Here is a 15,019-nt window from a genome sequence, read left to right on the forward strand (position 1 = left end):
GCTGCCTTCTGGGAGTTGTAGTCCCGCGGTGCGCAAGCAGCGTTGTACCCGCCTCGGTCGCGCGAAGAAGGGCTCGGCGCTGAGGTGGGTCTTCCCGGCGGCCGTGGGGCGCCCCGACCTGGCTTTCCTGAACGGTTCGGGGCGGTCGGGTCCGAGGGCGCGGCGAGGTGGGGGGCCCGCGTTCCGGAAGGGCCCGAGGGCTAACGGCTGGGTCTGCCGGGGAGGGGCAGGCTGTGGCGCCCGGGGGAGGCGCGGGGCCGGAAGCGCGACCCCTGGGAGCCCGCAGGTGGCTGAGCGCCCGGAGGTGGGGCTGGGGCGGCGAGTGTGGTTTCTCCCCGTCACCCGAGGGGGCGGCGGCTTGAGGTGGGTGCCCGCCCTGCCGGCCACGCCACAGGCAGCACCCACTCGCCCTCTCCCACAGGGTTCCTTCAGGACCCGTCTGGCGAGGGAACCCCGTGGGAGAGGGCGAGTGGGTGCTGCCTGTGGCGTAGCCGGCCAGACGGAGTGGGGACCACTGAGGTTTTGTTTTTGTTTTTTAAAATATATATATTTTTAATTTTTTTACATTTTATTGATTTTTTTATAGAGAGGAATAGAGTTAGAAACATCCAGGAGAGAGAAACACCCATCACCTGCCTCCCATACACCTCCCACTGGGGATGTGCTCGCAACCAAGGTCCATGCCCTTGACCAGAATCGAACCCGGGACCCTTCAGTCCGCAGGTGGACGCTCTATCCATTGAGCCACACCGGCCAGGGCTGTTTTGTTTTTTTAAGATCCTTTAAATGTCTCTCTCTCATCGATGTTTCTAACTGGTTCAAAACCATATGTATGTGGGCTGGGGGGGGGGCGATGAGGGGATAAGGACACATATATAATACCTTAATCAATAAAGAAAAAAAATTAAAAAAATATTTTTATTGATTTCAGAGAGGAAGGGAGAGGGAGGGAGAGAGAAACGTCAATGATGAGAGAGAATCATGGATCGGCGCCTCCTGCGCGCCCCACGCCCCACACCCCACACCCGGGACCCGTCAGTCCGCAGTCCTGCGTTCTGTCCCCTGAGCCCACCACCCAGGGCTCCTGTCCTCAGATTTTTACATCATTGTGAGGTCATACTGTAACTCTTCTTTCTCCTATTTGAGACCTGATTTTTTAAAGTCCTTTTTAAAACTTGGTTTAGAGCAGTGGTTCTCAACCTTCCTAACGCCGCGACCCTTCAATCCAGTTCCTCATGTGGTGGTGACCCCCAACCGTAAAATTATTTTCGTGGCTACTTCGTATCGGTAATTTTGCTACTGTTGTGAATCATAATGTAAATATCTGTGTTTTCCGATGGTCTTAGGCTCTACAGCAGCGGTTCTCAACCTGTGGATCAACCAATGAATGCATGAATAAGTGGAACAAATCCATGTTTCTCTCCCTGATTTAGAGGAAGGGAGAGAGAGACGGGGATGGGGGGGGGGAGAGACGGAGACAGGGATGCATTCATTGATTGACCCACAGGTTGAGAACCGCTGCTGTAGAGCCTAAGACCATCGGAAAACACAGATATTTACATGATAATTCACAACAGTAGCAAAATTACAGTTATGAAGTAGCAACGAAAATAATTTTATGGTTGGGGGTCACCACAACATGAGGAGCTGTATTAAAGGGTCGCGGCATTAGAAAGGTTCAGAATCACTGATTTAGAGGAAGGGAGAGAGACAGGGATTGGGGGGGGGGGGTGCGGAGAGAGACAGGGAGAGACACATGGATTTGTTCCCCTTGTTCCTGCATTCATTGGTTGATTCTTGTATGTGCCCTGACAAGGAATCAAACCCACAACCCTGGAGTATCCGGTCGATGCTCTAACTGAGCTACAGGCCAGGACTTTTTGAGTTTTTTTTTTTTTTTTTTTTTTTTAACAGCAATGAAAATACTTGTTTTTCTGTTTTCATATTTACAGAATGTACACTGAGTGGCCAGATTATTATGATCTCTGAACGCATAATCTGGCCACTCAGAGTGTGTGTTTGTGTGTGTGTGTGTGTGTGTGTGTGTATACATATATATATATATTAATATATATATATTAGAGGCCTGGTGCATGAATTCGTGCATGGGTGCGGTCCGGCCAGCCTGGCCAGAGGGAGGGAACATGGGTGGTTGGCCGGCCGGCTGGCCTGCCTGCTGGTCAAACTCCTGGTCGAGGGGACAATTTGCATATTAGCCTTTTATTATATAGGATATACACCGAGTGGCCAGATTATTATGCATTCAGAGATCATAATAATCTGGCCTCTCAGTGTATAATCTTTCCTGTAGACAAATTTAACAAATACATATGGTTTTGGACCAGAAAATTGTATTGGCCATCTAAAGAACCTAAGAAATCAGTTTACTTTCTTTTAACATGCCCAACTTGAATATATATAAATATATTCACAAGATGCCCTTACTCTCCCTTCCACCCCAACCTACCATTACTAGTAAAAATAAATAATTGAAAACATGCAGAAAATATAAAAAGATAAACATTATAGAATTTATGCACACAGTATATTGAAAATGGGAACAAGTTTAAGCAACTTTGACCTGATTTAAAAATTTTTTTTTTCTTTATTGATTAAGGTAATACACCCCCATTGCCACCCCACCCTCCCACTCATGCCCTCACCTCCCTGGTGTCTGTGTCCATTGGTTAGGCTTGTACACTGAGTGGCCAGATTATTATGATCTCTGAACGTATAATAATCTGGCCACTCAGTGTATGCATGCATACAAGTCCTTTGGTTGTGGTTTTTTTATTTTTTAAATATATTTTTATTGATTTCAGAAAGGGAGAGGAAGAGAGAGAGAAATATCAATGATTAGAGAGAATCATGGATCGTCTGCCTCCTGCACCCCCCCACCCCTCACTGGGGATCGAGCCCGCAACCCCCAGGCATGTGCCCTGACCGGGAATTGAACCGTGACCTCCTGGTTCATAGGTTGATGCTCAACCACGGAGCCATGCCGGCCGGGCTTTTGGGTTATTTTTAAAGTCCTGGTAGTACTAGTCTTCCAGAATGAGTTGCCACTCTGCTTTTTGTGGTCATTTTTGTCTACACGAGTACAACCCTCCACCAATACTTAACAAGGGAATTGCTTGGAAATAATCTCACGTGGACTCTGGGTGTGGAGGGTGCGGGCTGCTCAGTTCAGATGCCCCTGCCAGTTCTTGGTTGTGGGTGCCCCACGGCCTGCTTCTCACCACGTGGGCACGTCCTTGTCTGCCCTCCGCAGGTCTGGACTCCAGCCGGCGGAGATCTCACCGCATCCTGTTGCTTGTTTTGTGTCTTCCTTGGAGCTATGGTTACGTGAACCTGCCCTCCACGACGCTGCCCTGCCCCTGGCTGGCACGGTCACATTTCCCAACGTAGATATGGGAAGATGTTGGCTCTGGAGAAGGCGTCCGCCCCCCCAGGAGCTCCCCAACTCCCCCCGCACTGCCCATGCCAGGATGGCAGCGGGGGACCCGCTGGAGGAACCCAGGACCACCTGCAGGAGAACTCCTGCCGACCTGGACGTCTCCCACCTGCTCCGGAACTTCACCCACCAGGCCCTCGCCCAGCTCCACCAGCGGCTGCAGCCTGAGGCGTGTTCCAAGGAGCAGGTGCTGGAGCTGGATTCGTTCCTCAAGGTCCTGCCCAGCAAGGTCCGTCCGGCCCTGGGTATTGGCACACCTTCCCAAGAGCTACGAGAAGGTGGCCTCCCTGGCGGAGGACCTCCCCAAGGATGGGGAGGAGCCAGGTGAGGGGAGCATGCCTCAGAGCAGGGGTGGGGAGCGACCGGCCCACGGGCCGAGGAAGACCCGCAGAATCATTTGGTCTGGCCCTGCCAAGGTGTGAGGGGTGAGTTAATTAAACATTGGACCAAATACAGCAGGATAATTTTGTATGGCCTCCGAATGATGTGCTAAATATCCGAATGGCCCTTGACAAGGGCTCCCACCCCGGCCTCAGAGGAAAGGAGGAGGGGGCCAGTGCTGGGAGGCGTGGAATTGACCTCACACGGCCCAGATCCCAGGCAGCCGCTCCCCTGAGAGTTTAGTTCCCCCATGTGAGAGGCTCAGAGGTGAGCATCCCTCCGCTGACGGGGCAGCTCCACCGTGCACAGGGCCCAGTCCCACCACCCTCGACCCTCGACCCTCGGTTGTTACAAAACTGTTGGCCTGGGCGACTGACTCCCTCACGGGGCTTTGGTTGGGACAGCGCAGTGTTCACTGTCTATCTGAGCTTCAGTGCGTTGTGAGCGTATTTGACGTGACCTTCAATGAGTTTGCCAAGGTGCCCACCTCGGTCTCTGCGCCCCCCGCCCCCGCCCCCCGGGCCTTGGAGCTGGCAGCCCCTGCCTGTGAAACCTGCAGCTCCCGCATCTGGGAAGGCTTTGTGGCCTGAAGGCATCGGCTTTCCTGTCCTCCTTGGGCAGAGACTGGGGCGCTCAGCCTTCGTGGGTCTCCCCTCTCCTCTGGACAGTAGGTCCCAGAACCCTCCTTCGTAGGAGGCCCCCAGACCCCTGAGCTCCTCATAGTTTTAATTTTAGGTCCTTTCAACTTGGCATTCCTCTTAATTTCCACCACTTCCCACCTGCCCACCCCCCAGCCTCTGCCTGTCCATCCCCCAACCCCAAGCTGGGTGTGGCTCTGGTAATTTAAAAAAAACAACTAAATTTACTGTTTTAGCGCTTGTTCCTAGCCTGACCCATGAGTTCCATTCTGCCTCAGGGAGATCCCTCCCAGGATGCGTCCCACTCAGCCCTCAGGCCCACAGACAACTCCGTTGTCACCATGACGTCCCTCCCTCCGTGTCCTCAGCTCTCCATCCGATGTCTCAGTCAGTGCACAGCTGATGCCTGGGCCTTGTTTACTCTTTACTCTTTTATTTGGAAATGACTTAAACCTTACGGAAAAGTCACAAAATCATGACAACAGTACAAAGCTCACACAGGTGTCCTCACCCAGACCCACCTGTTAACATGTTCACACACACACACACACACACACACACACACACACACACACACCTGGGGGGGGGTGCGAAGTCCACATTGCTCCCGCTGGTGATTCTGGTGAAACTCTTGCAGTTTCTCCACCATCTAGTTACTGCTTCCCCCTGAACTAATAACTGATCTGTGAGGAGACCTTGAAGATAATGCACATTTCCAGTTTCTCACCAAAGTACGCCCGTGGGTCAGCCTCCATTCATTCTTGCCTGAATCAGTCTTGAGCATCGAAGGCTGTAGGGTGTCGATTACCCAGTGCCAGCCCTCCCTCTGTGTTCACACTCAGCCCTGGGCACGTCTTTCTGCCCATGTCCTCGTCGTGATCATCAGACGCACTCACGGGCTCCTGTTTTCTCGATGGATGGTGTGTAACTCACTGCCGCCCTTACTGGTTTCGGTGCTCAGGTTGTGCCAGATGGCTCACGAGCCTTACACGAAACCTGCACCCTGTGGCACACCGCCACCATTTTTGGAAAATTTTTTTAAGTATAGGATGTTCCAAGCTTATCTACTTGCTTCAGCTCTGAAATCAGCCATTTCTCCAGTTTCAAACAACTCGTTCCCTTTAGTGGGAGCGGCATTAGGGACCAAATCTGAGTGCTAGGTCTGCTCCTTGCTGCTCGCTTGTCTTCTGCTGAGTTAGAAATACAGGCACATATAGGAGCACATGTCAGTACACCAATAAAGGCATGTATATGTGTGAACAAATACAATTCCAACCTATCACTTTTTGTAACTATATTTTCACTCCCCCATATCTTTTTATTTTATTGATTTTTTTTACAGAGAGGAAGGGAGAGGGATAGAGTCAGAAACACAGATGAGAAACATAAACCAGCTGCCTCCTGCACGCCCCCTACTGGGGATGTGCCCACAACCAAGGTACATGCCCTTGCCTGGAATCGAACCTGGGATCCTTCAGTCTGCAGGCTGATGCTCTATCCACTGAGCCAAACCAGTTAGGGCCCCCATATCTTTATGTCCCTATGAGAACTCTGGGTCCCACACTACTAACAAAAAAAATGCTGGATGCTAAAGTACCTCTAAAATAGTTTCAGAATTGCTTTTCTCAAATCACTACAAACCTACTGAAAAGGATTAATTTATTGCAAAATAATGCAGATAAGTAATTTAATTCTGTTTAAAATGCACTGATACTTCACATGGGATTCAAATCTGTGAGACTGGTTGCCACGTACCTTTTTTTTGAGATAAAATTTGATTTTATTTTTAAAATATTGGTATCGTTTTGTCTTGTAAAGGTGGGGAAAAGCATCCTAGGTTTGTTCTGATGGGGCAAGAAACAATGCATAGGTGCAATCAGGGAAGAGGAAGTCAAGGGGAATTGTAACATCATCACTAGCATTCAGAGCTTGATGGTTCCCTACTCGGTACAGACATTTCAGGGAAAACTCCAACATGAGGTGTGTTTTTGGACCAGGTAAGTGATTTATACACAGACCAGACTTCGTAGTGAGACGGTGGCGATGCACTTGCGTGTGGAACACTCTGCCATGTTACTTTTAGAGCATATAACCGTCAGTTGGCACCACTCATAAACACACCCCAACCCAAAGGATGTGATGTGAGTTAGTGATCAAGTCTCACTGCCCTTGGTTCTTATATATGAAAGGCACTCGTTGTGTTTTCACCGATTGGAAACTTCTGTTTTGGAACCTTGTGAATCTGCGGACATAAGTCACGTCCAAACTCCCTACATTTTCCCACTTCTCTCTTCTGTGGGTTCTGTAATGTTAGTGGGTACTTGCGGCTGAAGGTCCTCAACATTGGGCATCTCCACAGTTAGGATGATCTGAAGAGTGCAGTGTGTGTGAAGGCATGTGTATGACCTATTGCTCATGAGAATTAATGGGCTCAAGTCGAGGAAGGGATGAACTATGGCTTAAGCCACTGGCCCAGCTCCTGTAGAGTGCCTCTACCCAGTATGAGTTCTCTGGTGCTTGGTCAGGGAGGAGCTGTGTGTGAAGGCCTTCCCACAGTCCTTGCACTCGTATGGCTTTTCTCCTGTGTGCATTCTCCGGTGCTGAGTGAGGTGAGTGCTCAGCCTGAAGGATTTCCCACAATCTGGACATTCATATGGCTTTTCCCCGGTGTGTGTCCTCTCGTGCTGGCTGAGAGATGAGCTCCGACTGAAGGATTTCCCACAGGCGTTGCACGTGTAGGGTTTTTCTTTGGTGTGGATCCTCTGGTGTTCTATGAGGAGGGAGCTCTGGCTGAAGGCTCTGCCACACTCGTTACACTCATAGGGCTTCTCCCCCGTGTGGATCCTCTGATGCTGAATGAGTGAAGAGAGCTGTCTGAAGGCCCTGCCACACCCGTCACACTCATAGGGCTTCTCTCCGGTGTGGATTAGGTGGTGTTTGGTTAGAGATGAGCTGTGTCTGAAGGCTCTGCCACAGTCACTGCACTCATAGGGCTTCTCCCCTGTGTGGATCCTCTGATGTTGACTGAGGTGTGTACTATGCCGGAAGGCCTTGCCACACTGACTGCACTCATAGGGCTTCTCTCCCGTGTGTGTCCGCTTGTGGTGTCTGAGTGATGAATTGTGGGTGAAGGTTTTTCCACACTCCTTGCACCTGTAGGGCTTCTCCCCCGTGTGGATCCTCTGATGTTGACTGAGGTGTGTGCTATGCCGGAAGGCTTTTCTACACTGACTGCACTCATAGGGCTTCTCTCCAGTATGTGTCCACTTGTGGTGTCTGAGTGATGAATTGTGGGTGAAGGTTTTTCCACACTCCTTGCACCTGTAGGGCTTCTCCCCCGTGTGGATCCTCTGATGTTGACTGAGGTGTGTGCTGTGCTGGAAGGCCTTGCCACACTGACTGCACTCATAGGGCTTCTCTCCAGTATGTGTCCACTTGTGGTGTCTGAGTGATGAATTGTGGGTGAAGGTTTTTCCACAATCATTGCAGCTGTAGGGCTTCTCCCCTGTATGGATTCTCTGGTGTTTCTTCAGGAGTGTGCTCTGGCTGAAGGCCCTCCCACACTCCTTGCACCTGTAGGGCTTCTCCCCTGTGTGGATCCTCCGATGTTGACTGAGGTGTGTGCTGTGCTGGAAGGCCTTGCCACACTGACTGCACTCATAGGGCTTCTCTCCAGTATGTGTCCACTTGTGGTGTCTGAGTGATGAATTGTGGGTGAAGGTTTTTCCACAATCATTGCAGCTGTAGGGCTTCTCCCCTGTATGGATTCTCTGGTGTTTCTTCAGGAGTGTGCTCTGGCTGAAGGCCCTCCCACACTCCTTGCACCTGTAGGGCTTCTCCCCTGTGTGGATCCTCCGATGCTTACTCAGGAGTGGGCTCTTGCTGAAAGCCTTCCCACATTCACTGCACGCGTAGGGCTTCTCGCCAGAGTGACTTCTCGGGGGCTGAGTGAGCAGGTCCGTTTGGTTCCAGGTCCTCTCACACAGCGTGCACTCCCAGGGCTGCTCGCCCGGATGGACGCCCTGGCGTTCGGGAAGTGGAGAGCTCTGGAAGCCTTTTCCGCGTTGGTGACTGTCGTGCGGTCTCTCTCCTGCGTGCGTTGGGTGGTGGTGGGTGTGTGTGGAGCTGTGGTGAAAGGCCTTGCCACCTTCCTGACACCTATAGGGTCTTTCTGCTGCATAGGTTTTCTGTTGCACATGTAAGTCCGGATTCTCGCTTTTTCCCTGTGATCCACACCTGGGAGAGTCTTGTCTTTCAGAAGTCACGGGTTGACTTGGGAGATCAGGGCTCAGAGGTAAGTTTAACCCAAACCCAATCCCAGGCTGCTGCCGCTGAACAGATGTCTTCACAGGTGTCCAGGCCGCCGGCTCCCCACGGCCATCAAGGCTCGCACAGCTCTGTTCCCGGTGCCCCTCGGCGTCCTTACCTCGAGAGCTCCACAGACCGTCCCACGGGACCCTTCCTACCAGGACAAGGCTGGACAGTTCCTCAGAGGCGTCTTGCTTTGCAGCTGACAGTTTGATTTTCAATCCCGTGTCCAAACCTGAAAAAAACAAAACTTGGAATCATCCCTCAATCCCTGTTCTGGGAGAAGTTTATCGGTGACTGTGTGGATGGAAGAATTAAACCGACCGTTTCAACAGGTTCAAGACGCCAGTGGATGTGAACATTTAACCACATGGTTTTCCAACCAGAGAAGGAACAGAAGAGGGAGGGAACGTACAGAGAACAGGGGAGGGGAGTTGGTACAAAAGGCACAGATGGGGTTGCCAGGGGGCACAGAGAATTGGGGCAGAGAAGATGCTGAGGAGTGAGGGACCCTTCAGGGGACATGTCCACAGATGCCCAGTCCTGGAAGGAGAACAGTGGTCGGACACAGGCTGACCGCCGCCACCAGGAAGGAAGCTGCCTGTGGGGAGGGACACGCAGCCCTCCCGCTGTCAGAGTTAGCCTCTTCCTGGAGGCCCCTCGCTGTGGCACCGCCTCCCCCTAGATGTAAAGAAATGCATAAGCTTGGCCAGTGTGGCTCAGTGGTTGAGCATTGACCCATGAACCAGGAGGTCATGGTGTGATTCCCGGTCAGGGCACATGCCCAGCAGTGGGTTCGATCCCCAGTAGGGGGCGAGCAGGAGGCAGACAACCCATGATTCTCTGTCACCATGGATGTTTCCATCTCTCTCCCTCTCCCTTCCTCTCTGAAATCAATAAAATAAATGTATATTAAAAAAAAGAAAAGAAAAAGAAATGCAGCAGCTCACAACGTTGGAAACTGCTGAAACACCCGTCACCCAGGGAGCCGATGGATGGCTGTGCGTGGGCGCCCCCGTCTCTCCCTCCAACCAGGACTTCCGGAGCCCGGCTGCCTCCCGCTGCACCCCGCCGACAACGGGTCCACACGCCTGCTGAGTGAGAAACACGCAGCGGGCCGCCCCCCCTCGGCTGGCAGGACGCCTTCAGCCCCGGAACCAGCCTCCACCCCACACTGAACTGGCCTAAGGATGGGACAGGATAGTGTCTCCCAAAGTTGTCCTCCAGGAATTAAGGTGCTGATCCTCTCACCTGGGCGCACACCTTGTGGAACCTCCTCATCCACCGGCCACGGCTCTGCCTCCTGACCCATCGGGCAGGGGCGGGGGCGTTTCGGGATCCAACATCCTGCTCAGGGAGACCCAGGACGTGAGCATCTGTGTCCCTGGGCCCCTCCCAACCCTCTGGCCACTCCACCTTCACTCTCCCAGGACTGAAGTGGTTGGGAACCCAGGGAGGCGCCGGTAATAACAGCCTCCAGCTCCTCCACTCACCCTCAGTCCCTAACCCCACCTCTGGCTCCTGGGTGGACAACCCAAAGCCTTCCCTGGGCCCCGTGGACGCTGGTCACTCTTTCCCCTTCAGAGGGCCCCTCTGTGAAGGTGACGGAGGTGCAGAGGGAGGGGGGCTGCTGACAGCAACACAGGTCTGACCTAAGATTCTGCAGCCGTGGGTCCTCTGACCCCGTGATTCCTGCCTCTGGCATTCTCAGGTGGGATCTGTAACGTGTGGGCAAACATCCCCCCTGATATTCCCCAAACAGTCGGGTCCCCTTGGGCCCAAGGCCCAGGAGTGATCTGCTCTTCAGGCCTAGACCCACCCCCACGGGGAACCCAGGAGAAGGGAGTCCATCCCGGGGAGGACGTGAGGAACACGGGGTGGCCTTACCCACAGAGACCAGGAGCCCCCAGGTCTCCAGCATCACCTCGCGGTGCAGGGTCCTCTGGGCCGGTGTCAGCTGCGCCCACTCCTCCTGGGTGAAGTCCACGGCCACGTCCTCAAAGGCCACCTGCTCCTGGAACGCCACCCAGGAGCTTCCTCACCGGGGCAGGCCCGGCCCTGGCTGCTGGTGGGAGCCGCTGGGGAGGCGGGACAAGGCCCCGCTGGACTGCCGGGAGAGGGGGTCCCTCAGGCGGAGGCCCGAGCACGGGGGCGGTGGTGCACTCACCGGGAACCCCGCATCCAGGAGCCCAGCGGTCATTCCTTCCTCCTCCGGCCTCTTGCAGGGACAGCTGGCTGCTCCGCGGGCAGTTCTGGGGGGAGAGGCTGCGAGGCCCCGAGCAGGTGTCTGTGGTGACCAGGAACCGAGGACCAGAACCCCTGCCTGGAGGGAGGAGGAGCGATGGTGCCAGAGCCTGGAGCCCAGTGCCCAGGCCAACCCAACACAGTGAACCTCAGCTTGGCATTTCCTGGGCCCCCGCGGTGAGCCGGGGCTGTCCCGGGCGCTGCTGATGAACGATGGCAAATGTACGCACGCCCATTCCAAAGACGGGAAAGCTGAGGACCAGCGTGGGCACGGGCCTCAGCCCTGGTTACACAGAGGACTTCCAGGGGGACGACCGTTTCTGTTCTGGGATCCTTGGGCAGGGCTTGGTGTGCCTCGGTTTCCCTCGCCCCTACAGTGAGGGTGGTGGCGCGACATGGAGGTCACCAGAATCACAGTGGGACAGCGTCTGAACCCGGAGCAGACAGCAGTATAAGCATGACAGTGAGTGCTATCGTCTGAGACACGCATCCTGCTCCGTGGTCCTGGGGCTTTACAAGCTGGACCCCGTCTGATTGCCCAGAACGAAGTCAGGCCCGAGGTCGGGTGCGTCTCCCTCGTGTTTGTACCTGCCCGTGGCGGCCCTGACTGTGCGTCCGGATCCTGCCTCGTCCTGCTCCTGCATGTTGTCCTCACACCTGTGTCCTAGGTGGCAGCTACGTGGCTGTGATGAGTTTATGGGATTTTTTTTTTTCATCATTTCCTTACCACCACCACCACCACCACCCCGCCCTCCCCACTCCCCTACCAGGCAGTCTAGGTGGCAGCGACTGTGTTGGGGTCCATGCAGAGGCGTGAGGGCATAGGATCAGGCCTGGGACCAAGGATATCTTAACACGTGATTGACGAATTAGGAGAGGAACCTGGCTCTGGTCTGTGTGGTTCAGTGGTTAGAGCACAGGCTCGCACATCAGAGGGTGGCAGGTTTGATTCCCGTCAAAGGTACGTACTGGGCCCTGGCCAGTGTGTCTCAGTGGATAGAGAGTCAGCCTGCGGACTGAAGGGTCCTGGGTTCGATTGTGGTCAAGGGCACATGCCTGGGTTGTGGGCTCGATCCCCAGTGTGGGGGCGCGTGCAGAAGGCAGCCGATAAGTGATTCTCTCTGAGCATTGATGTTTCTCTCTCTCTTGCTACCTCCTCTCCCTTCCTCTCTGAAATCAATAAAAATATGTATTTTTTTAAAAAAAGGTATGTACTGGGTTGTAGGTTCGATCCCTGGCCCAGGTTAGGGCACCGGCCAGAGGCAATCAATCGGTCGGTCTCTCTCTCTCTCTCCCTCCCTTCTTCCCTTTCCGCTCTCTCTAAAAAAATCAATAGAAAAAGTATCCTGGGGTGAGGACTGACAACAACCAGGAGCCTGGAGGGCGCCTGCCACGCAGCCAGTGCTCAGTGGGCGTTTGTGGGTGACAAGGGGCCGAAAGCGCACCCGACGAGCTCGGGACGGCCTGCCTGGCGGCCTCGCAGACGCAGAGATCTGCAGGAACCACCAAGGACGCCTGAGGTTCAGACTCTGCAACCGAGAGCAGTTCGTGGCAGGTGGCCACGTCCCAGGCTGCGATCTTCCCAAACAAGTCAGTGCCGCCGCCCTGGCCGGTGTGGCTCAGTGGATAGAGCGTCGACCTGCGGACTGCAGGGTCCCGGGTTCGATTCCGGTCAAGGGCCTGTACCTGGGTTACGGGCACATCCCCAGTGGGGGTGTGCAGGAGGCAGCTGATCGATGTCTCTCTCTCATCGATGTTTCTCTCTATCACTCTCCCTTCCGCTCTGTAAAAAATCAATAAAATATATATTTAAAAAAATAAAAAATAAAATAATAAATAAAATTTTAAAAATGTTGATTTTAGAGACGGGGGGAGAGACATTAAATGAGAAACACTGATCGGCTGCCTCCTGCATGCGCCCCCATACTGGTGATTGAGCCCCAACCCCGACATGGACCCTGACGGGGAGTCAAACCCTGACCTCCTGGTTCCAGGGTCCGTGAGCCACACTGACCGGTCCATTGTCTTCCCTTTTGAGTGTAACCTATAATAATAAAAGTGTAATATGCTAGTTAGACCGGGCGTCCTTTCCAACAACCTTCTGGATGAAGCTGGGGCTGAGGGAAGCCGGGTCCCGGGTGCCAGAGGGAAGGCGGTGCTGGCGGCCGGGGAGGGGGGTTGGGGGGGTGGGAAGGCCTACTCTTGCAGGAATGTGGTGCATCAGGCCTCTAGTCGATGATAATAAAAGCATTATATGCTAATTAGACCGGACAGCCGGATGACCTTCTGGACATCATTCTGGATGTCCTTCCCTATGAAGCTGCTGTGGCAGGAGCTGAGGCAGAGGCGGTTAGAGGCGATCAGGCAGGCAGGCGAGTGGTTAGGGGCGATCAGGCAGGCAGGCAGGCGAGTGGTTAGGAGCCAGCAGTCCCAGATGGTGAGAGTGTGCAGGCTGGGCTGAGGGACCCAAACCTCCCCCCCCCACCCATGAATTTTGTGCACCAGGCATCTAGTGCATAAGACGTAAAACTGCCGTCCTCTGGAGATCTCCCCAATCCCAGAGGGGTTTTTTTGTTTTTTTAAAAAATATATATTTTATTGATTTTTTTACAGAGAGGAAGGGAGAGGGAGAGTTAGAAACATCGATGAGAGAGAAACATCTATCAGCTGCCTCCTGCACACCTCCCACTGGGATGTGCCCGCAACCAAGGTACATGCCCTTGACCGGAATCGAACCTGGGACCCTTCAGTCCGCAGGCCGACGCTCTATCCACTGAGCCACACCGGCCAGGGCCCCAATCCCGGAGGTTTTGCTCCCCAGCAGCTGCCCCCAGTTCTGCTCAAACGGACTCACAGGCACTCTCTGCAGCTGGGAGTGTCCCCACGCGGACACACGGGGAGTCTTTCCTGGGTCCCTGTCCACGGGGCTTAAAATCTCGCGTTTCTGGTCTCCCTCCACCTCCACCCTTCGGGGCGTGAAGGCCCCTCAGGAAGGCGAGGCTGCGTTTGCCTCGTGGGGCGGGCGGGAACCTGGGCCGCCCCCACCCTCGGAATCCCGGGATCCGGTCCCTCTGAGGGCAGCGGGGTAGGGGCGCCCCGCGGGGCAGGCTGGCTGCGGGCACTGAAGGGTCAGGTCGGGGGGCTGTCTCTCCGATGGTGGCCCAGCGCTGGGAGACTCCCCGCAAACGGCGCCAAAGCCAGGACCCCACCCCTGCCCCCACCCCTCCTCGCGCACCGCGACCCCCACGCCGGGCGCCTCCCACGGCGCCCCGAAGCGAGTCCCCCTTCCCAAAGGAAAGGAACCAGGCACAGTCTCGCGCAGTGGGGTACACACCACAGCCGGAGCCCCGGGGAAGACGCGGGATCCCCCACCGGCTGGGCCGCCCCGCCCCCGGGCACCCCGATCTCGCTTACCGAACTAAGTGCGCGGACTGCACCGGCCGGGACTTGGCCTGCGCAGGCGGCGACGAGGTCCACTTCCCAGAGGGCCGCGCGCTCCCGTCCGGGTCCTCCAGGCTCGGCCCGACCCGCCCGGGACTGTAGAACCGCCGCTCTCAGCCGCCACGCCACGCCCGGGGCCGCACCTCTCACCGTTAGAGGCAGCACAAGACCGCGGCCACCATCCGTGGGCCAGTGAACTACAACACCCAGAGGGCTGCGCGCGCGCTTCCGGTCGTCCCGTATTCGCCCCGCCCGGAGCAGCCGCCTCACCTGTGAGGCTCGCACACCCGTCCGCCTCGGCCTCACCTTCCCACCCGACACCTCCCATTCCGGACTCTGTGGTCGTAACCAAAAACTACGGTCACGTCCGTTAGTGAGGTCTGCGCTAGCGCCGGCGGGCACTGAACTACAACTCCCAGAGGGCCGCGGGTGAGGTCGGGACGCAGCTTCCCGAGCGGGTCAGAGTGTTCGTGAGGGAATTTCGATTCTCGGGGCCTGTACTTCCGTCCCCCCATACATGTTCGCCACCCGCTCGCAGGTGGTCCCCCCACCC

The 15,019-nt window shown here is 55.1% G+C and overlaps 1 protein-coding gene and 1 long non-coding RNA gene across 2 annotated transcripts; one reads left to right on the forward strand and one right to left on the reverse strand.

Annotated features, from left to right (window-relative positions):
* Positions 1-17: 17 nt before the first annotated feature.
* Positions 18-9,695, forward strand: LOC308235045. The gene is made up of 3 exons (XR_013959155.1): positions 18-84; positions 3,272-3,778; positions 8,825-9,695. It is a non-coding gene; the product is annotated as an uncharacterized lncRNA (long non-coding RNA).
* LOC308235024 (uncharacterized protein) lies at positions 6,953-14,614 on the reverse strand. Its single transcript, XM_080643626.1, has 5 exons — positions 14,440-14,614; positions 10,949-11,104; positions 10,669-10,795; positions 10,033-10,128; positions 6,953-9,016 (listed from the first exon to the last, which is right to left on the reverse strand). Exons 2-5 carry the CDS (start codon positions 10,979-10,981, stop codon positions 6,966-6,968), a joined length of 2,307 nt encoding a protein of 768 aa, XP_080499752.1. The 5' UTR covers positions 10,982-11,104; positions 14,440-14,614; the 3' UTR covers positions 6,953-6,965.
* Between the last annotated feature and the right edge of the window lie 405 nt (positions 14,615-15,019).

This window comes from Plecotus auritus (assembly GCF_963455305.1).
Source record: "Plecotus auritus genome assembly, chromosome: 10".
NCBI lineage: Eukaryota > Metazoa > Chordata > Mammalia > Chiroptera > Vespertilionidae > Plecotus > Plecotus auritus.

Coding starts and splice junctions, on each gene's coding strand:
- LOC308235024 (XM_080643626.1), bottom strand. CDS start 10,981: ATGACCGCTGGGCTCCTGGATGCGGGGTTCCCG. Junction 10,796..10,948: donor TCCTGGATGCGGGGTTCCCG/GTGAGTGCACCA, acceptor GTGGCGTTCCAG/GAGCAGGTGGCCTTTGAGGA. Junction 10,129..10,668: donor GGGGCTCCTGGTCTCTGTGG/GTAAGGCCACCC, acceptor CTCCCTGAGCAG/GATGTTGGATCCCGAAACGC.